This window comes from Fundulus heteroclitus, chromosome 17 (assembly GCF_011125445.2).
Source record: "Fundulus heteroclitus isolate FHET01 chromosome 17, MU-UCD_Fhet_4.1, whole genome shotgun sequence".
Taxonomy (NCBI): Eukaryota; Metazoa; Chordata; class Actinopteri; order Cyprinodontiformes; family Fundulidae; genus Fundulus; species Fundulus heteroclitus.
In genome coordinates, this window is record NC_046377.1 from 12,089,062 (window position 1) to 12,111,863 (window position 22,802).

General features: G+C 41.3%; 1 protein-coding gene across 4 annotated transcripts; it reads left to right on the top strand.

The window, feature by feature from the left end:
• The first annotated feature begins 1,165 nt into the window (after positions 1 to 1,165).
• Positions 1,166 to 22,204, top strand: LOC105916443 (proline-rich protein 5). Of its 4 annotated transcripts, none has more exons than XM_012850976.3 (10): positions 1,166 to 1,367; positions 3,188 to 3,270; positions 7,072 to 7,263; positions 7,476 to 7,556; positions 8,988 to 9,094; positions 15,077 to 15,168; positions 15,241 to 15,381; positions 19,081 to 19,225; positions 19,313 to 19,600; positions 21,237 to 22,204. In XM_012850976.3, exons 2-10 carry the CDS (start codon positions 3,245 to 3,247, stop codon positions 21,605 to 21,607), a joined length of 1,443 nt encoding a protein of 480 aa, XP_012706430.2. In that variant the 5' UTR covers positions 1,166 to 1,367; positions 3,188 to 3,244; the 3' UTR covers positions 21,608 to 22,204. The 4 variants fall into 4 exon arrangements, with proteins under 4 accessions (XP_012706430.2, XP_012706437.2, XP_021165377.2 ...); XM_012850983.3 differs by having other exon boundaries at positions 7,081 to 7,263; XM_021309702.2 differs by lacking the exons at positions 1,166 to 1,367; positions 3,188 to 3,270 and adding an exon at positions 4,890 to 4,942.
• The last annotated feature ends 598 nt before the right edge of the window (positions 22,205 to 22,802 follow it).

Below are 22,802 nucleotides of genomic sequence, written 5' to 3' on the forward strand. Positions count from 1 at the left end.
TCGCCTCTGCAGACGCAGTTTGCAGAGGCGACGTGGCACAGTGAGCAGGAGCTCTGTGGTTAATGCGTTGATCAAAACATTAGATACTGAGGCTGCTGAAAGACCCAGAACACTAAAGCCATGCAAGATGTCGCCATTCAAACATTGGTGTATCATCCTGGATTTTTTTTTTTTTTGTTTTTTTCATTTTTAGAATCCTGTAGCTTCTGTGCAACATGTTTGTACTTCTGTTCACATGCATTCAAGTGGATACAATGAAAGCTGCTCGCTGGCCTCTGCTTCTGAACTAAAGGAAACCAGAATCTGGGTCAGTATTTCTGTTGCTGAGGAGAAAGTTAAATATAACCTGAACCACAAAAGTTAGACGCATTTCATTAATGTTTGAGCAACATTACACTCCCCCTTCCTCCCCCCCAAATGTTTCAGAGGAAAACCGCCTGAAGGAAGGGTGTGGCGATTAGGTCGGACCAGGCCAAGTATCAAAGCAAGGTGAATTGTGCCTTTTAAGATCGTAGTTTTGGATTTTCAGGCGTGATTGAATAATTGTCCTGCTATAGCTGCTATAGGTTAAGTTATTTTAATGAGTCAATTTATCAAATCTGGCTATTATTTATTTATTTTTTTAGAAGTACAATGCTGTAATTCTCCACAAGCATTTCATGAGAACCATCATGCATGGTGCTGGATTATTTTAAGGACAAAATATTTAGGCTTGTTTTGTTTACAATATATACAATTCACAAAAATATCTATTAAATAATTACTTTACAACATTTTAGAACTGCAATGTTTTCTTGAGCAAGATAAGTTTCTTTTGCAGCAATTTTGGGAGAGGGAAATATTTATACATGTATGGAAATCCAAACACTTTAGCACAAACACGTTAAATCAGCTGTCCACGGATGTTGGACGTTTAGAATGTGGGCTTGCCTTTTAGTTTTCCCACTTCCATGTGCATATACATAAACACACACTAATGATGACTGTACAAACTGGGCTGTAACAGTTTATGTGTTTTAATTCGATTAGAATGTATTTATGGGGGAAACAACCTGCAGCTTGTTATATATCCTATAAAACAGAAAGAGGGTGGACTTTATTTGTACTATACGAACCCGTCTCCATCTCATCCACTGAGGCGAAACCTCAGGAGCGCACGCTCACCTACGCACACACGCGCGCGCCTCTCAGTTTCAATTTTTTTTTTTTTTTACTTCCTCCTTGTCTCTCTCGCTCGCGGACAGAGAAAGCTCAGTTTGACAGCTCGCGGTGGCTCGCGCGCGGGGATTCTGAATATTATAGCGGAGCTTTTCTTTTCACGGGGACCCTTTCACGCGCCGTTAGAGGAACTCATCGGAGCGCGGAAGGTAGGCTACTAGTGTGTTTAATTGTGTTATTTATTTATTTTAGCTCATACAGGCGGCAGATAAGTGAGTATAAAAGTATTCAGACTGAACCTGGGAGGTAAGTTGTCACGTGGGTGTCATTTTGACGTCTCCAGGAGGACACTCAACACTGGAAGAGCGTTATCGTCATACATTGTGTAGTATATCCCTGGAGCTGCCTCGTATAGACGCTGTCACCCCTGAAGGCAGACTATTTTTTTTTTTTTTTTTTTGTAAAGAACACCATTAGTTTGCCTTTTTTAACAGCAGGACCCCCAGCTTGCGGTTTCTGCCAGTAAACCTAACAACAAAGCTCCTGCATGTCACAGACATTTATTTTAGCGCACGTCTGCGTGCTGGGTTATAATTTGCCTGTAGGGCTGCCAGCCCTGTGTTCGCGCTGATTATGGGTGTTCATTTTCAGCGGTGCTGCTGTGCTTTGGCCAACTGCAACATACCCCTTGAACTTCTTCACGTTTTCTCGTGTTACGACCACGAACTACAACCTATATTGTTAATATATATATATATGTGGTGTATGTTGCAGACGAAGAAAAAACGTCATTCATCTTGTTTCGGGGATATTTCAGCTCCCAGGCAAAAGTGTTTCTGGAGAGAACAGAAAGGAGGAAACGCTCAAGTTTATCGTGGCCTCTCCATCCAGGATGACCCTGTTTTTCTATCAATTCTGGCAACCTTCTCTGCGCTCTGCTAAAGAAAATCATTTCCACATGCCCTGAGCTGCGGATCTTTGCAGCTCCTCCAGAGTGACCAGCAGCCTCTTTGCTGCTTCTCTGAGCAACGCTCTGCCCTGTCAGTTTAGGCGGACCACTATGTCTCGTTACCTTTGCTGTTATGCCTCCTTTCAGTTTTGGAAGTTGAGCTGCAAAGGACTCATTTAGACCTTCACAGCTTTGTTGGATTTATTGAATACATGCCACACATTCCAGATTTCCATTTTTGAAACCTTCTCAAAACCTTGCACCATTTTCCTTGACGTTTCCCTCTGAGTTGGCAGGTTTAAAATAACCCACCCTCCAGTTTGTCAAATGCACATATCTTGACAAAGATTAGTCTTAAATATTGAATTTTCTTCCACCAGTCAAAGAAAACTGATCAGCATAGACGATTTCCCTTAAATATCTTTTTGAAAAGAGCTTCAGCAGGCCTGGCTATGTGTTGCATGGTGAAACATGCAGGCTTTGGGACAAGCAAAACAAAAAAAGAAAAGAAAAGAAAACGCAACAGTTTACATATAAACAGACTCTAATCGTCCTCGATCTTGACCTCAGCTTTACCAGACAGGTCACACCCACAACGCCCTTCTCTCAGAGCTCTGAGGTCTCTACTGAAGCTCTGCTTGGTTGCATGCTTTGCAGTCAAACATCCAAAGCCACATCGGTAGCGGTGAAGCGGTTCACATGCAGTTATGCAGACTTTAGGGGGGCTGAGAGAAAGAAAAAAAAAAAGAAGAAAGAAAGAAGAGATTCAGCCTTGTATGGCTAAGGGCAAAAAAAAAGCCCCAGCTTCACCTGGCTTGGTTTGCCTGAAACGTGTGCGCCACTCTATCTGCGAACAGGGGGCATCTGAGTTTGTGGCAGGATCAAATGTCCGTCTGAACCACTTTGCTGTAATTTGATTAGAATGCTGCATGTCGTGAGCCAGGCGTGTGTCTGTCTGTCTGCGAGAGAGAGATCCGCACCAGACAAGCGTGCATCCTCTCGTGTGCACGCTTTGTACATATCTGAAAACAAATATACACGTATAGATGTTCTACACCCGTGTTTTTTTTTTTTTTTCAGATGCTGGGCCGTCGGCTGCAGTTGCACGGTGGTTGTTAGCCATCTGTCGGGGCTGACATGGAGCGAGAGGGCTCACTTAGGAGGTGAGACCGCAAACACGCTCCTCCGCAAACATCCCCATTCAGTTTCACCTCAGCTCCCACCGTCTGCGTCCTCCTGGACGCACCGAGACTCTCAATAATGCACATTGATGCACATGCATTCCTGGATGACCTCATTCGTGCTTTCACTCTTCTTCTTCCTTTGTTCGGCGATTAGGCTGCAGCCTTCCTGTGCAGAACAGGGGCCAAAAACTCCGATGTGTTTCACTTCCTGCTCACATCGGAGCTTTTTTTGTCGTTTACAAATCCAGCAGAAGACACTTTCCTCCCTTGCTCCGATAACATGTCTAGACGGCGATAGCGACTCCGTGCTTATTTTGAGACTCGGTATCTATTTATTCTCCGAGCTTGACGAAACTCTTGACTGAAGTGTGCAAATGTGTGGTAGCCACAAGCATAACTGTGGACCATCTTTTTTGAGACACTTTGGATGTTTTGCAGTGAACAGAGTCTAGTTTGTGTCCAAACATGCACGCGGTTCCTGTTTCTCACAGTGAGCTATTTATGCGGACTGAGGTCCAGGTGGGTGGACGGACCAGCGGCGCACCTTCTCCCCTTTGCCCTTTTCATTCTCTTCCATTTTTTCGACAGCTTTTATTCAAAACAGAAACACAATAATGATCCCAAGTTTCCACCTTAAACAATATACCATATTTATGACATTATCGGTTAAATAACCTATTATTATGATGCTAATTCACAGATTCTGGCTAAAAAGTAGAGGAAACACCTGATACGGGAGCCCCAGGCCAAATTTAAAGGTGATCGGACTGAAATCGTCATTTTGAGAGCTTTCATGCTTGTATTTAGCGGTGTCTAGATGCTAGAGATGGGCGACACTGTATTGTTTGCCATACAGTAAAAAAAGATATCCTGTAAAACAATTTGTCATTCTGTGATAATGACTATAAACCAACTGATGTTTGCAAACCTTTTCTCACCGTTTTTTCCAGGAGACCGTCCTAAAAAGCCGTTTTAAAACATTATTGAACACAAATATTGTTCCATGTCTGCGCAGCGTCACTATTTATTGGGATTTCTGTCAGCTTATAGATCTTTAGTAAAATCTTATAAGCTTTACTCTGATGGGACGTTTGTGACTCTCATTGTAACCCGGAATGTATTTCTTGAGGCCAAAACTTGGGATGTATTTTTCAAACTATTTGTCGTTGTCAACTTTATTGTGATCAGAATAAATACCGCAAAATATGGTGATAAAACTTCAAGTCCAGGCGCACTCCGATCACCAGGGTCTAGTTTTGGTACCATTTGTGAACGAGGGGCAGTGCTGCGTTAACTCTGCTCCATCATCGAAACTTGAATCCAGCTCTGCTCTAAGATGGACAGAGACAACAGATGGAGTGAAACGCGTCACCTTTAAACTCTTCCCTCCCTCTTTGGCAGCCCTTGAACCTCAAAGGGTTCCTTTGTTTGCCCGGCACAAAAAGCTCTCATGGTCACATGGCCACTGAGCTGTCACAGGCTGGCAAAGGGACAGAGACACAGAGAGGTAGAGCGGGTCGGGAAGAGTCGAGCTGGAAAGTTTCAAAAGCTGGAAACAGGGAGGCAGAGGCGCTGCTTCCCTCCAGATAAGTGCAACTCTCGCACATCATGTCATGGAGTGGGGATATGGGATACCCCTTTATGTGCTTGAGTAAGTACCTATCGTCGTGTTTGTGCGAGGATGGGTTGTTGGGGGTGTTATTTCTGGTTCTCTGTCCATTTCTGTCCAGTTTCTATTTGATAAGCGTTTTCATTGTCCTGCACTGGCTTGCACTTTTCAGGCACCACTACAGACTCTTCTTTTTTTCTTCCTGCTCTTTTGTCACCGCTGTTGCACAACCTGCACTTTGTTTTAAACTTCTCGGATAATTTGTAAAACGTAAACTTCCTAATGTTTTTTTTTTTTTTTTTTTACTTGGTTGCACCAATAGCCTTGATGTAGTTTGATTTTACACAGTAAAATGGATTAACCCCGTGTCATGGTGCAGTTTTGGCCTGCCTGTCAGGAACTTTCCAGCAACTTCCTCCTCCCGCCCAGCTCCGACTGCACTCTGCCTAATCATCTTCACCTGTCAGTTCCTAATCAGCCCCCACTCCTCCTTCCACCTGCCAGCCTCTCCATATAAACCCTCCTCAGTCAGTTCTTCCCTGCCGGATCGTCATCAGTCTCCACTCAAACCTCGTCTGCCTGTCAGAGATTTTCCCACGCCAGTCAGACAGAGTTTCTAACGTCTGTCAGGCGGATATTTTCCCACGTCTGTCTGCCAGAGACTTCTACGTCTGCCTGCTCCTGCCGTCATCATCCACCTGCTCCAGCCCGGTAAAGACTCTGGTTCCCTTCCTCCAACCTTCAATAAACTTATTAAACTAAGCTCCGTGTGTGGTGTGTGTTCGGGTACGTCGTGACAAATCATGACACCCTGTTGGTGTTACAGTTGAAGAACTTAGAGCTAGTCACTAATAATTATTTCACTGACGTTGCACTCTACATAACCTGCTCGCCGCTAACCTCAGAATGATGCTGCCACCTCCTTGCTTGATAGTTTGCACAGTTTCCTTGTGGTTTGAAAGCATCACCTTCTCTCCGCCAAACATGCTTCTTTTGATCATTCGTCATGGTGACCAAATAAATCAATCTTTGTGCTGTCTGAGCAAAGGTCTTTTCTCCGGAAGGCATTAGTCTTGCCCATGTAAGCAACTGCAGATTTTAGTGGAGCTTCATGGGGTGGCTCTTTCAAACAGGTCATTCTTTGCGGACATAATCTCTGTCCATGTTGGACGCCCTTGGCAGCATGGCAGAGATGCCGGCGTTGCAGCTTCTTCCAGTTTCATTCAGGATTGAGCCTTAGTGGTTCCAGGGTTGTTTCTGAACATCCCAACCCAAATCCGTTTCTTCTGAGGCTGAGCGTTTTTGTCAAAAAGTTGTAACCTGGACACAAACGGGATCCTGAGGTCATTTTCCTATTTATTTAATTTTTTTAGACTAATTAATCATTTTTCCCAAATGCAGCAGAAAATTGTGGAGAAAGTATTGAGGGTTGATGTTCGTTTTTTTTTTTTTTTATTCAATTTGTTATATTTGGAGAAAATGAATGCAAACCTCAGGTTCTGTCGGGATAAATCCATATTTAGAAGGAAGCCATTCGTGAATTTAAAAGTTATTAGCAGAAAAATAGCTAGACGAAGATCCCCAAGGTTGAAGGCTGGTTGAGGACTGGTTTGGTAATACTGTACGCAATATATTCTCCGGGGAGGCGAACTTGTTCCTGCAGATTACAATCAGAAAAATTTAATGATTTGGAGCCAGTGGGGAGAGTATATCTTGCTTTATACAGCAAAAACTTTGCTCAAGATTTTGTGCCAGCAGTTCTCTACCTTGGTTTAAGGCTACACTGTTGCTGATTAGGCTCAGGTTTACGTCGTTTTCATTTAATCATTTATTTTGTTGTATCTCTTAATTGTATGAGAAACGATTTCATACTTCTGGAGTCCTGAAGGATAAAAACAATGTTGATGATCCTTAAAAGCCGGGGCCGTCTCAGGACACCAACCCCCTAAATGAGAAGCTCTCTGTTCTGCCATGTAATGTGCTCACATACACCGAATCATGGAGGCGCCTTGGAGGGGGTGTTGATTTCCCCAAAAAGGTTTACATATTTTATAAACGACAGTGTCACGGTTGTGCCTGTGGTAACTGTGTCTGCCTGCAATCGAACATGTTTCCCATTTCGTCGCTACGTGTGTCTATAAATGTATCGGTTTTCCTCTTCCTTTCTGCTGGATCTCAAGGAGCCTCCACAACAAACTGCGGCTGGGCACCGGCTCGTCCTCCAGCCTCACCGACCTCTCACAGGCCAAAAGCTCATCAGGAGGCGGGGAGAAGGGAGTGACAGCGGGGGGGCTGTCAGAGGACTGTGGGAGGAGCAAAGAGACCCAGCAGAGGAGGGCCGGTGCCAACGCTACCTGGAACAGGTCAGTGTAATTCGTTTCCATTTTGATTGAAGGAGATGATGTCTATCATACTTTTCTTTGGAGGGAATTATTGCTAGAACATGCAAACAATGATTTCAGGCGTTTCCTTCACATATTCAGCTGCACATCTGGTTAAGTAATGAAATGAAGTTGCATGCTGCTTAATATATCTCTTTTTATGTGTCTAAATGTTCTTTTATGTTCATCTCCAGCATCCAAAACGCGGTGATCTCAGTTTTCCAGAAGAAGGACCTGGGAGTTAATGAACTCTATACCCTGAATGAAGGCGTCAGGTTAGCTCTCCGTCAGAAGCATGCCGCTCTTTTTTATTATTTTTACTATTCAAGGTATATTTACAGAAATGACATTGTTGTTGTCCTCAGCCCTCAATTCTAAGTGCTGCCTATATTCAGACATCTGCACATGCATGGTAACAGTTGCTTCTGTTAAACAAGAGACACCTCATGGTTATTTGATCAGATGGGAACTGAGAGGTTAAGGTTACAGAGGGGTCACTGCTGTTTACTTGCAGCGTAGCTGAGGGTTGTTTAGACAGGCCTGTCCAAACTGTGTGGTGTAAATATTAAAGCGCACAAACAGGTTCCATCTGACGGGCACACGCATTATTCAGAGCAATGTCTGTTCTTCATGGAAACACAAGTCTGCATTTTAGAAAATTACAGCCACAAACCTTAAAGTATTTTTATTGGTAATTTATGCTATCGACTGACATAGAGTAGTACATGATTGTAAATTAGAAGGAAAGTGAGACAATCATTATTTATTTGGATAGGTTTAAATCAAATCCAATGCAACCAATTGCCTTTATATGTCAGATAATTTGTAAATAGAGTTCACTTGTAATTTAATTTGAGCACTAACAGCCCTGAGACCCATTGTGGCACTGGAGGAGCTGCAGAGATCCACAGCTCAGGTGGGAGAATCTATAAGACGGCTGTTTGTTGCACACCCGACAAATCAGACCTTTACGCTGAGTGCCTTTTTAATTTCATGATTTTGTTTAACAATTCATGATTTTAACATCTGATCTTTTTTTTAATGCCACAATTTCATCCTACGTGTTTAAAAAGATGCAGGCCGAAATACATGCTTTCAGTATATAGTCAAACTCCATTACATGACTCAGTTTAGCAACCACTTTCCCCCTGTGTGTTTTTTTTTTAAGTATTCACACTATTTAAAGGTTCAGTAACTAACTAACCCTGAACTAATCCTGATTGAGAATAATAGTGGTCAGTCTGAACACATGTGCAAGCCACGCCTTTCCGATCTTTATTCATAAAAATAATTGTAAATCATCAATAGGTTTCCTTCTGTTGTAGCATATTCAATAAAATCTTCCTACAATACATTCAAATTTGTGGCATTAAGGTGATAAAATGAGAAAATGTTCTGTGGATAGTTTAGTACGGCTCTAAAACATGGATGTAACTATACCATCTAACAGTTTAAATAAAGGTTTTATGCCACCTGTGAGCAGTGAAGCAGCCATATTTATCTCAATGTGCTTTTTCAGATGTTGCTAAAGCCCCTGAACGCAGGGTGCACATCTTTTCTAATTTCCTGAGGCTGTTGCTGTTTGAACACAGCTGTTTGCTTAGGGAATCCTTTTCCATCTGGTTTGGTTTTTAAACGACGACTAACCAGTGACGCGTGTGAGTCTCGTCGTGCTTTATAGGCTCTTGTGTATCTGCGTTTCACAGGCAGCTGCTGAAGACTGAGCTGGGCTCCTTCTTCACCGAGTACCTGCAGAATCAGCTCCTCACCAAAGGCATGGTCATACTAAGGGACAAGATTCGCTTCTATGAAGGTGCGCACAACTTGTAGTTGGCAAAATGTATGTTCAAGTACATTCATCAAAAAAGTAAACAGCATTTTCAGCCTCTGTGACATTTATTTTTGCATCGTTTTAACTATAAATAGTTGAGAAGTTGTATTGAAAACAAGAGATCTAGAGATGAATAAACATCTGCTATCTGCAAACTGCAACTGCTTGCATTTGCAGCTAATAGATTACAGTGTCGGGCGTCATGGAAAGCGTAGCCACAGAAAGTGTCTCTTTCACCTTTTGACTAGCAAGTCATGACGTTTACAGATGGGAGTGTGTCACATTGATTTCAGAAACGTCTGTTTATTTGACCTCAGACAAACAGAGGGTGCTAAAATGTATTTATTAAAACATGTTTAGGCTCAATTGTTGGTTAAAATTGAGTTATTTAGGCATATTTCTTTAGATGACAAAGAAAAGCTTCAAAAGAGGATGAACTTTAGCAACAAAAAAACCCAACTTTTACATTCATTAAATAAAAACCTTGACGTATGTGTGCACTGGTAAACTTTTAATCAGCGAGCAGATCTTTGTCATATGACTCAAGGTGTTTGAGTTCTTCAGTAGCTCATACTTTAATCTGAACTGACGGGGGTTTTTTCAAAGGGGATGTTGCACTCAGGTGTGGAAAAGTGGCCACAGCTCAGTTTCTGGGTATGTCTCAGAATATTAGAATATTGTGGAAAAAGTTCAATATTTTTTGTCACTCATTCAGAAAGTGAAACTCTACATCTTTTTACAGATTCATTACACATCAAGTGAAATATTTCTAACTGTTATTTCTTGCAATTGCAGATAATGAAAAACAAAAATTGGGTATCTTAGAATTTCACATTACTGCATAAGATCAATAAAAAAAATATTTGAAACAGAAATTTTCAGGCATCTTAAAAGTATGTTCACTTCTATGCACCCAATACGGTGTTGGGGCTCCTTTTGCATAAATTACTGCATCAAAGCGGTATGTCATGGAGGCAATCAGCCTGTGGCTCTGTTGAGGTGTCATGGAAGCCCAGCGACCTGCAGGTCATCTGCCCTGTTGGTCTGGTGTCTCTCATCTCCCTCTTTATAATACTCCATAGATTTTCTCTGGGGTTCAGGTCAGGCCAGTTTGCTGGTCAATCAGGGACAGTTACTCCATGGTCACTGAACCCAGCTTTTGGTACCTTTTGGCAGAGTGGGCACTGGGCAGGTGCCAAGTCCTGCTGAAAGTTAAAGAGCACGTTATGCAGAAGGAAGTATAAAGTGCTCTAGATTTTCTGTAGATGGCTGTGTTGACTGTGGAAACTTCAAAATGGACTTTTACCACCGTGGATTCTCTGACTCTCCACTACTCCTCCAGACTCTAGGACCTTTATTTCCAAATGAAGCAAAAACTTTACTTATTTTTTTGAGACATAGAATTTTGGGTTTAATTTTCCGTAAAGCCATAATCATCAAATTTACACGAAACAAAAGCTTGAAATATTTCACTCCGTGTAATTAATCTGTATAATATGAATTTCACTTTCTGAACTGAGTGACAATATCTAACATTTTCACTATATTCTGTACCTGTATGCATGCAGTTCTACATAAAAAGACAGCCATGTTTCCCTTGTTGTTCTGGGTTTGTTCCTGCTGGATGAGTTGCTGAAAGGCCCTTGAGTCGGTCTAGTCCAGGAAAGGTTCACCTCTGATCTACATTTTCTCCCTTTGTGTATAATGTATATCTCTCACGGTGGTTCACTGGTGTCACAAAGCCTTAGAAGTAGCTGTGTAACCTCTTTTTGGCTGATAAATGCCACTTTATTTCTCAAATGTTCTTGGATTTCTTTTGGTTTGGGCATGAGGTGTTGCTTTTTAAGATATTTTAGGCTATTTCAAGTTGTCTGACAGGTTCTGTTTAAGTGAAAATGGATTGCACTGGTCTTGCAGTAAGCTGACTTTGGTTTAGCTATTAAAACTGAGCCAGCCAATAAATGTGGCTAATCACAGAACCCGGTTGGTTCTGGTCACCTTTAATCCCTTAATACATGCAGTAATTGTTTGAAAACTCTGTTATCTTTGCTGATATTAAAACCTGTTTGGTTATCTAAAACATTTGTGACCAAAGAGCAAAAATGAGCTGTGAGTGGGATAAAACTTTAACATGCTTTACAAATGTTGCTGCATCTGATCCACTTTTTAAACTTCTGAGCGCCAACCCTGATGACATCATGGCAGAAGATTGTAATTGAAGGAAATATAATCTAAATAGCCACACTTTCCAAAAAGGTAAAACAAAGGATCATTGCTTTCTTTTCATAAAAAAATTAAATCCTTGGATCATTTCAAGAGAGCCAAGTTAAAGTTACCCATACAAGAGAAAATCTGTTGAGTCCGTTGGGAATTTTGTCTCCATCGTAAGACATCTGTGTCTCCTCGCTTTGATTAATGCTGTTCCCAGTAGCGCTGCTTCATTTCCGGTAAACTCCGAGATCAGTGCTTTATCTTGTTTGGTCTCCGATACGGACTGGCAGGGAAAATAATTTACTACAATGCCAGATGCCGAGCTTACCTCACGAGTTAACCATTAGTGTGAACTGGGAGAGTACGGCTTTCTCTCTCCTTGGTGAATTCAAATGAAGGAGTTTTTTTTCTGACACAAACACAGGGTTACTTCAAAGACTCAGAGATTTAGAGAAAAGAGATGCATAATCAAAATTATCCTATTCCCTCTCCCTCTGTTTGTGGATGCTGTAAAAACTTAATTTGAAGCAGCTTTAAAAAAAAAAGAAAAAAGCAGGAGACTGACATTCAGAAGAGCCCACACTGACTGGGACTCTCAGCGCCGTTGTCACAGAAACCAGACAGGAAGTGATTCTTTACGTCAGTATCACGTCTAAACGGTGAGAAATTCAGGATAAGTCAAACCACAGAAACCCACAGGTCTATTGTTTTCACTACACCTAAAGTGCCCCGGGGTAAATTTACATACGTAGGTGCAAGAGATACTGCACCTTGCAAACGCGTTCATGTCCTTTTGAACTTTTTTGCAACTTGTCACATGAAAACCACAAAATTCTGTGTATTTTGTTGGGATTCGATGCGATAGAGTAACGTCACGGCATTTTGAAGTGGCTGCTCCATGGTTTTAATGTTTTCTGACTAGCAAAAATCTGAAAAAGTGGTGTGCATTTTTATTCAGCCGTGCTGAGTCAAAACTTTAAAGAACCTTTTCCTGCAACTACGGTTTCAACTCCTTTGTGGCACGTACAGACTGAAAGTCTTAAAAATAGCTCAAGCTCAGTGAGAATAGATGGAGAACGTTTAAAAGCATGAGTTTTCAGGTTTTGTCACATACGCTGCTTCTTCATTGCCACTTTCAGCTCTGCACAGCTCTATTCGCTCTGCCCCAGCTTTTCTCTGCTCCCGTGGGTTTTCCACGGAGCCATTATAGCCAAAAGGTGGTGAACGCCTCCTGGGGTGGCTGCAGCCCCACCTCCAGCCATCAGTATTGTGCCGCTATAAAACATTACTGTTTACCATTAACACTTTAAAGAAATCTCAGAGAAATGGTAAAGGATAAAAAAAAGTATTATAAATAAAAACATGCATTAAAAACATACAAGTAATGTTTGTATTACTGTATATGTGAGAATGTGTTGAATATTTTTTTAAGGTTACAAAAATCCACCAAGATAAATATCTGGATCACAGCTTAGCTTGAACTAATATTAAAACAAAACAGAGCTTCTCTCTGCCTGCACAGGTAAGATGTGGGGGTAGGGTGGGGGGGGGGGGGGGGGGACAGAAACAGAGAGGGGAGATGAGACCGATCTGCTCCAAAGTTTGCCTTAAAATGTAGGGCTTTATGAGGATGTTTTTTTTTTTTTGAGAATGTCAATAAGGACTTTAAAGTGCAAAATGTGGACTTTTGACCACAGTGAAATTATTTTTATAGGTTGGACTTTAGATATTTGTCCTGTGCTGATTTGTTCTTCGGGTCAGATCCAGAGCTGCCTCTGCAGCGGCAGGTAGCGGTCCGTTGCAGGCAGTCTGCTCTCTGCTTTCCCCCTCCTCCCACACAGTGATTTGATTAGAGGCCGTGAAGAACTTTTTGAACCAAACTCTTTAGAGACAAAACTTTATAGCTTTCAGTAGAAAATGAGAGAAACCCTCCATGAGCCGCGGATCTGATTTAGGTTATTGAATAGAGCGCGCATGTCTGCCTATAAAAAGCTGAAGTGTCCTTTTTCTTTCTTGTTTCCTTCAGGTGTGGGTTGTGGTTTGAAAATAGTAAAATGATGCTTTGATTTGAGCTACGTTTTCATGATGGTCCTTAACTTAGCCCTACACTTCCTCTGAGTAAACCTTGCTTCTCCTCGCCCGTGGCCAATCAGTGAACCGCAGTCTGTTCATGTCACACTTCGGCCCTACATCTGGACTCTGACTTGGCCATTCTAACACAAACACGGTTTGATGTAAATCATCCCGTTGTTGTATGGGTTTGTGTACTTATCCTGCTGGATGGTTAACGTGTAACTCACCCAGATGGAAGGGCATAACTCTGCCCACAGACACATTTGGAAAGATGCCAGCAAAGTGGGCAGTTCCAGGAAACAGATGAGTGGTGGGAGTTTTAAGCAGGGCTTGTTGCTGTGGCAGTCAGGATGGGGGAAAGTGACCTGTGGAAACATGGAGTGACCAGAGCGCTATCTGGTGGTTTTGCCACAGAACCGTGTTTTGAGGTTTTCTCTTTCACCTTCCAAACACAGGGCAGTGGTGACAAAGGCATGTCCCATTTGGACCAATAGGCAAATTTAACTGCAGTAGCCACCTTTGAGTCCTAAGAGGGCAGCACTAAGACTAACTAAACAAGAACTAAACAAGTTCACATAAAATGATTGCACAGTAACCTTAGAGTAGCACCATAGGCCCAGTTTATACAGTTTATCTGCAAAAACAGTTGATTTTGGGGTAAGTTACACTTTAACCTCTTCCCCAGTTTCAAGTATGTTTTAGCCCAGGGGTGTCAAACTCATTTTGGTTGAGGGGCCGCATACAGCTTAATCTGATCTCAAAAGGGCCACACGAGTTAACTCATTGCAAGATTAAATAGAACTAATAAATGTGGACTTGTTGATTTTTATATTAAGTTAATTTCACTTTTACACAATATATTATGAATAACCTCAGCGTTTTTAAGAAAAGTATGTGCAATTTCAACAATACTTTTACTCAGTTAAACATTTACTTGTGCATTATGCATAAGAACTGATCACAGTGATTATACAATGTTGAAAAACATTTATTTACATTTTTTGGAACTTAAAAATACTGTCCTGCATGACAAAATACATCAAACAGATAAAAATTAAGAAATGATTTGAATTTTTCCACACCTGAAGCTTAATCTGCTAATTAAAACACAGCGCCCCTCGTGGACAATATAGGAACTGCATATTTTCAATTAAACAAAGTACATGTTTTTTTCAATAATTGTTTTATCATTCTCTTCCTTTTATCTTGTCCACTTTTGAAAGTCAAATCTGATGAGCTCTTTGTGGCATCTTATTGCCACATTGCCAGACAGGACACTGGAAAAAAAAAAATATATATATATAATTTTTATTTATTTTTTTCATAATGATAATGCATTTAGCCACAGGGCCGGACTAAATTGTTCGGCGGGCCGGATCCGGCCCGCGGGCTGTATGTTTGACACCCCTGTTTTAGCCTCTAAAACATTTTCTAGCTTTATCCATCTTCCCTTCGACTCTACGCCCTTTAATTCCCTACTGCTGCTACAACCATGTTTCACTTTGGGGTTGGTCTTCCTTGGTCTTCATGATGCTGGTTGTCACTAATGTTCCCGTAACAAGTAAATGCTGCTAATGTGTTACAGGCACCACAGGAAAGCACTAAGCAACTGATTGTATTGTCATTTTGTGACGTGTTAATGACATGGGTGCCAAATTATCATGCTGGTTTCCATCCAAGGTCAGAAGCTGTTGGACTCTCTGGCTGACACGTGGGATTTCTTCTTCTGCGATGTTCTCTCTATGCTGCAGGCCATCTTCTACCCTGTGCAGGTATACAAATTGATACACACTTCCCCGTTGTGGAGCTTCCTTGTTGTGACAGCTTATTATGTGTTTAAACAGGGAAAGGAGCCATCGGTGCGTCAACTTGCTCTCCTCCACTTCAGAAACATCATTGCCCTCAACCTGAAGCTGGACGAGGCATTGTCTCGACCCCGAGCCAGAGTACCCCCCTCCATCATTCAAATGCTAATGATACTACAGGTATCTTCTATCTCTCCTGTTCTCAAGCCCCCCCCCCCCCCACACACACACACACACACACACACACACACTTGTATGAAAAGCAAAATCATATGTTTTTGAGAAGCAGAGCAGAGGTTAGAGGAAGAGGGAGGGTTCTCTTCTTACAACAGGATCTCAGAGGAAGTTCTCTCAGTGTGAACACAGAGCAGGGTTGTCTTCCCATGACCATTTGGTCCCCTCTGCACCCTGCCGCCATGTTTACACTAAAGCAATGACCTCCCCACAAGACCAGAAAAACAGTTTGAGCGTGAGCTTATTAGACCTTCTGATTGGACCTTTGCTTCATGCGTATAGTTGAGGGAAAACATTTAACGAGCTTACGTAATGAAATTATATTTACTGTAAAATGTTTTTGAAGCATATTACTCCCCATTTGTATTTGTTAATGTTACAGTTTAAGCCAATATTTCATGTTTCTTCTATATTGTCTTACAGCGGGATTACCGTGCCTTCTCTTTGATTTGCACTTGCTTGTGGTTTTTCAGTGTGGTTTTGCACTCTTAACGTGCTTTACATATATGAGTAGAGGTTCCTCAAGCTGTTATGATATAATCTTTTTGTGTCTGCCTGTTGTCAGTCAGCTGATATTTGGTACAATTTAATACACATGTAAAAATAACAATACCCTTAGTACTCAGAGTGTTAAGCTGTTCATGGTTCGACTCGTGGCAAACATGGCGTCAGTGGGAGGGTTCCCTGGAAAAAGTAAAAAAAACAAGAACTCAAAAGCGCGTCTCACATTTGCCACTGCCAAGACTTTATGGAAAATATGAAGACTGACGACAAAAAGGGAGCTTTTTGGAAGGTGTGCACCCTGTTACATCTGGTGTAAAAGTACTTCTGCATTTCAGCCAATGAACATTATCCCTACAGTCATGTAGAGGGGTGGTCCAAGGCTGATTTGTTGAGTCTGAGATCTGGACGCCCTGTTGAAACTGATGCTCTGAAACTAGAAAACCCTGAAGGAGAATGTCACACTTTCAGATCATTGTCCATTGCAGCAGGACATTGATCCAAAGCACACAAAAATACCCTTTTCACTGCACTGCACTGCTTCTTCCTTTATTAAGCTGTACTGATGACAGTAGGAAGCATGAGTCTCTCAAATCAAGTCCACCCAGAATGACTTCTTCATAAAGAATAACCCTGTTTGTAATAAAAAAGGATCTACAATAATTACTTGGAGAACCATTTTTTAACAACTGAAATACTGGGTAATTCTTCTTTAGGGCTACAGGGTATACAATGTAAGAGGGGAACCCCGCAGCCCCTTTGACTAAACTCCTCATTAACATGCAATGCCGTCTGCGACTTGTGTTCGCGTGTTAAAAGGTTTATAACCATGCAGGAAAGACTAGAGAAAAAGTGAGCTTAGTGCTATTTGTAGAGAAGGTTTTTTTTATTGAGCTTCCTCAGAGATGGGAGGATTTGTAAATCAGGGGCTGGAATAATGTTGAGACTGCAGTAGACATTAAAAGCAGGAGTTACTGTTAAATTTGGCTGAAATGCTTAATATTCGTTTTATTTACTTTGATTTCTTTTATTTAGACACATCTTGTGTTTTTATTGCGACCTCCTGAACATTTCTTCTTCTTTTTCTTTTGCCAGTAGACTAGACTAGTTTTTGGGGCCAGTGTCGATACAGCTGAGGATGAATTGGAGCCAGGGATTTGTGTAGATCAGTCAGTAACGTTGATCTTAGTTTTTTACCAGCAACAAACTCTGCTTAGGGTCATTGTCTTGTTGAAAGTCAAAACAACAACTCAGACCCAGTCTTAGGGTGACTGCTTTAGGTTTATGTTCACAATCTTCTTATATACTTCCATCTTAATGCTTCCATCTACCACATCGAGATTTCCAGCTCCATATGAAGCAGGCCAGCGGCATATTGGACTGTGTTTTTATTGGTTATAACCACATATCTCCATTCTCCAAACGCATGCAGTGTCTCTTTGGTTTAGAGAGAGACGTGCTTCCAGCATGCAGAATCATTCTCCTGGCTGTCCTTATGCCTCAGTCTGGCTTGAAGGTGCATCTTTAGCAGAAGAGGAATTTTTGTTGCTCTGCAACCTTGCAATCAATTCAGAATCTAATTTCCAGATTGGTTAATCACTTCATTATTACGATGGCCGTTGTTAAGGGAACTTTAGAAGCATTTTTCATGCTTCCTACCTCTGCCAGGCTTTCCGTGCTGTTGAAATGGCTCAATAATGTTCGCCCCACTTCTTGACACTTAGAAATGCTTCTGTAAAAAAAACAAAATCTCCTGCTTTATGAGCTTAAAACAGCTTTTTTCATGTGTTAACAGATTTAATGCACGACATACGCAGTTCAAAAAATGTGTTTCACTTTGGTATTTTTAATAATTTTGACAATTATTTAGCTGTGTTGGGCTCAACTTAATTGGCAGCTAAACATGGGAAAATATGTTTGAGTTTTATATTTCCTCCGGTGTTTCCGCTTGTGTTCTCTGTGCGTCAGTGAGTGGCTGTGTCTCTTGGTTTTTGGGTTAATATGGGGTGACTCACTGACCCAGATCTGCTCCTTCCTCCTCAGAGACCGAGGCCACGGGCATCCAGACAAAACAGAGATGCTGTAACAGGCACATGCATAGAAAGTAGTGCGTATTTTTGTTTCATCATTTGTAATCTTGTTTTTTGACTGTAAAAGAAATGGTAGGAAGGAAGGAGGGCAGGGGAGCAAGAAGCTTAAATTAAGTGGTGAATTCAAGATGTTTTTGCTTCTTCTTGTGCACATCTGATGGTAATTTTCTTTTTATTCTTTAAGACCATGTGACGCCAGTTCATTGAAGTGTGCTCTATTCATGTGGTTTGGATCTGTGTGGTTTTCGAGCAGCAGCTCCGTGATTCAGAGAATAGAAACTTGATTGATTTTTCTCAGGGAGCTGGGTTCTGCAGCAGCAGCCTGGTTTAAGTGACTGACTTTCTGTCCCACAGCTTCAATGGTTTTATGATATTGTTGAAGTCAGCAGACAGAAGAAACTTCATTTTACTGTTTAACTTGTCTGTCGTGGCATCCAAGCTACTAAAATAGACAAAAAAAATTGTTTCCTTGTTTTCCTCTTTTTTTTATTGGGCCAAACGTCCCAAAGGTTGCATTGATTCCCATTCAAATTGTAATTTGTTTTTCCCCAAAAGAGGGCGCTGCCTTTGTGCACGAGCTAAGTACCAAGATGCTTGAATCCATCTCCTCATAGTACATTCTATTACAGTTATCATTAATGCCATTAATCATTTCATCTCGGATACTTTTTACCGTTTTGTCTATATTGTTTAACGTTCTGATGTCTTTTGTTGCTTTTCTTTATAAAATGTCTCTTTTGGTATAATTTGCTCCGTTTTGTCTGACCTTCCATGCAAACTAAGGATTGCTGCTGGTGCTTTTTGTAATCTAACTTTATTTATATTGGCTGTAACGCATCCTGAAAATGTTGCAAATTATGTCAGCACATAAGTCACGTCATTGTTTGCGCGATTTCTTCATAGCACGTTATAAAAATGCCTTTTACGTTTTAAGCAACGATCAAAGAAACACAAGATGTTTGTTTTTTTTCTTTTAAGTAACATTTTATAACATCCAAGAAACTCTAATTTTCAACCAGCCTAATTTTGTTTTTATGTGCCTTTTTGTTTCCAGGGAGTCCACGAATCGAAAGGTGTAACTGATGACTATCTTCGTCTGGAGTCTCTCATCCAGAAAGTAGTCTCTCCGTACCTCGGCACTCATGGTTTATACTCCAGAGACGAGTCCTCCAGTTTGCACTGCTCATCCTGCTTGTTAGGTATGCGTGTGCCTTTCTGCTGTCATCCGCACTGCTTCATTCATGTTCTACGGTACAAAATGTCTCCATCTCCTTCATTCACTGTAGAGAAGAAGTTTCAGTACTCAAAGGCTCCCAAAACAAACAGCACTCCCACGGTGAAGAATCCAGTGGTCCGCTCTAAGAGTTACAACGTCCCCATGCTGACCCCCGTCGTTGAGTATGACGTAGACTCGTCCTCGGGTAGCAGCTCGGGCATCAGACGTCACTCCGTCTGTGAGATGTCGTGTTGCATGGAGGAGAGCAGCTCGGTGTCCAAATCTGCTGCCAGGATGGCTGCTAACATCAGGGCCTCCAACTCCTCCACAGTTTCAACCATCTCTGCTGCACTGACAGGTAAACCAAACAGAAGCTGCCGGTTTCTATTTCACTGCGCCTCCCAAAGGCAATCGCACTCCTCGACCTTTCCCACATAAAAAAAAACACAAACTTCAGTGTAAAGTCTTGGAATTGCATGTGACAAACCAACACAGAGTGTTTTTTATTTTTTTTTTACAAGTACGAAAACTGAAACGTTTACAACTGCAACTTTTTGCCGTATGTTGGAATCAGAATCAGCTTTATTTGCCAGGTATGTGTACACATACGGGGAATTTGACTCTGGGTTGTACGATGATCACGATGTGCTCACATTACAATAATGCAGTAATAAAAATCCAACACAGCCCGCAGTATAGAAAATATATATGAACACTCTATAAACAAGTGGACAAAGTGAGACAATAATGCAATGGTGCAATGAGCAGAGTAAAAAGGATGCAGGAGTAACTATTATTATTATTGCTGTTATTATTAATTAGATGTAGGAGGTGGAAGTAATGTACATGTGCACATACACATAAAAATATACATCCCTCCAGATTGATGAGTACATAGAATGAGAACGCAGCAATAAATGAGTGTTTAATAGTTACTGGGTTATTGCAAACTGCGAGTCAGTGTCATCTGCTCATACCATACTAATTTTATTTATAAAGCACTTTAAACACCAGCAGCACCTAAGTGCTGTACACAATCATAAAATACAAATGATCACTCATAAAACAATAAGCAAAATAGTATATAAAATTAGTAATAAAAGGAAAGTAAAATGCAATAAAACAAAGTCAACATCTCAGATTGTGTTAAAAGCCAAAGAAAGATAGTTGGGTCTTAAGAAGGGATTTAAAATCAGAAATCATTAGAGTGATGGTTTGTGGGAAGAAACTGTTCCTGAGTCCGTTGGTTTTGGTGTACAGTGCCCTGTAGCACCTACTGGGGGGAGAAGTTGGAACATGTTGAACATGTTGACGGGGTGAGATTGATCTGCAGTGAGGTTTCTTGCTCATTTTTCTGACTTTGAAAATCTACAGGTCCTGAAGGGAGGGCAGGGTGGCACTGTCGCTTGTCTCTGCAGTCTACTCCTTTCTTTTTTGGTGACAGAGGAGACTAGACTAGACATATTTCAAAATCTAGAGAGGAAAAGATGTGCCCGTTCTTTGCAAAATAGTTCACGCTCAGTCAGATTGAATAGAAACCATATTTGAACATCGTGTTTCAATTCTCATGGAATATTCTCAATTTCATTTATGTGTACACTTTAACTGGGACATTCTATCACATTTTAGGAAAGTAACACTCGGCACAGTTGTTCGCTGCGTCTTACGGTTTTCTTCCAGAATTGACCCAGTATAAAGCTCTATGCCTCTTCCAGTCAGTTTTTTTTTACCAGTTTCTCTGTTCCTGCTGAAAATAAACATAACCGGGTGCTTATTTTTCATGTTTACTTTGTCCCATATATAGTTTGTTGCAAACTTTGAACTAGATATCATATGGGATTTCTTTTAACACTGCTTTTCATCTAGCCAATCTTCCACAACGGTCAGGATTTGTGGAGTGCAAGGCTAATTGTCGTCCTGTACAGTAAGGTTTTCCTTTTAAGTAGTAACAAAAATAATCTGATTATAACACAATCTCTATAACTTTTTTTCAGACACTTTAACATCCAGCCAAGACCTCCAGCTCAAAGGCAACGACAGCCCCGCCATGCTCCGTCCTCTTAAGCCACAGCAACCCTCCCCCTGCATCCTCCCTGACTCTTCTCCAGGAGAAGACGCTCATTGTTCCGGCTCGCTGGAGTTCCACTCCTCCTCATCCTCCAAAGCCCTTGCACAAGACACGAGCTCCGGTCCCAGCTCGGCGTCCAGCGTGGAGATGACGGCAGACCACATCGCTGAGTCTCCGGACTCGGAGCAGGAACAAGACGGGATCTTTCTGGACTTCTCCCACCACTGCTCAGGGGACTCAACCGACAGCAGAGACAATGACGAGGAAGAGCATCGCCTGAGGCGCACAGAACATTAATAAGAAGAGTTAACACTGCTGAGCCGTGATAGTTATTCCTCGCACTGTGTGATGCCCCCTGTAGCATCCTAGAGACGCTACACTATAGAGATTCTATGAAGCTGAAGTATTTTTCCTTCATTAGATATGTCAGGCATTTTTCTCACAAATGTTGTCTTACCTTGTTCTTTGTTATTTTTAAAATCCTGGGGGAAAACAAACAAGTAACTATAAAATTCAAACTTTTTATTTAATTCAATCCTCAGACTGTTTTAACAATTGTTTAAAATGATCTGTGTTTTTAAAAGTCAAACTCCTACGTCACCACTGTGCCTTTTTGCTCCATTAACGGTGCAGCTCTGTTCAAAAACTGCTGACTCAAACATATGATCCGTGATTAATTTTATTGTTATGGTTTTCTGTTGCTTTAATGTTTCTACACTGTTAATGTCTATTTTAAAGTGCCAATGAAGTTCTCAGTAAAATGAATGTCACTGCAAATTTGTGGACCTTTTGAAATAAAATGTTTCTAAGTTAGCCTTCATCTGGAGATATGACTATATGTAAGGTTGTTTGCAGCATTGGTTAACTCAATTAAACTACATTTAAGCACATAAATCGGTCTCAAAATCAATGAAAAACCAACAGCTGGTCACTATGTAGACCCTGGATACAGACTGGTGGACAGACACGGTAAACGAAGGAGTCACGCTGATTCTTAGGCAAGTCTTCCCACTGCTAGGATGTATATTTCATGTGGGTTTTTAGACATTTCTATTGTAAAAATTTCATCTGACACAAAATATTAACTTGTCTGAATGGAAGTTGGGTGCTTTTATCAGCAAGCACTAAAACTGTTACAAATGAACTGCTTGTTGCCGCTGATTATTGGATTTATCCCTGTGCTTACTGTGCTAGAGCTCTGCTCTGTTTAACACAGCAGACCTCATTCTTATTCACAGACTTTGAAATTTCAGATCAAAGCTACATCTTTAAATTGGTCTAAATCTTACTCCTCCAATTGATTTCACTTTGTTGGAGTTTACAGCACGCCATGCACTCCAGATTCCAGAGTTTGTTATGGTTATCCCACGTGGATCTGGATTTGGATCATCTCTGTTTTCATTCTACATGGTACCACTAGGAAATATAATCAGACATCATAGTATGCCTTTTTATTGCTATGCAGACGATACCTAGCCTCCATGTCCATAAC

Coding starts and splice junctions, on each gene's coding strand:
- LOC105916443 (XM_021309702.2), top strand. CDS start 4,905: ATGGAGTGGGGATATGGGATACCCCTTTATGTGCTTGA. Junction 7,264..7,475: donor GCCAACGCTACCTGGAACAG/GTCAGTGTAATT, acceptor GTTCATCTCCAG/CATCCAAAACGCGGTGATCT. Junction 19,601..21,236: donor CATCTCTGCTGCACTGACAG/GTAAACCAAACA, acceptor ACTTTTTTTCAG/ACACTTTAACATCCAGCCAA.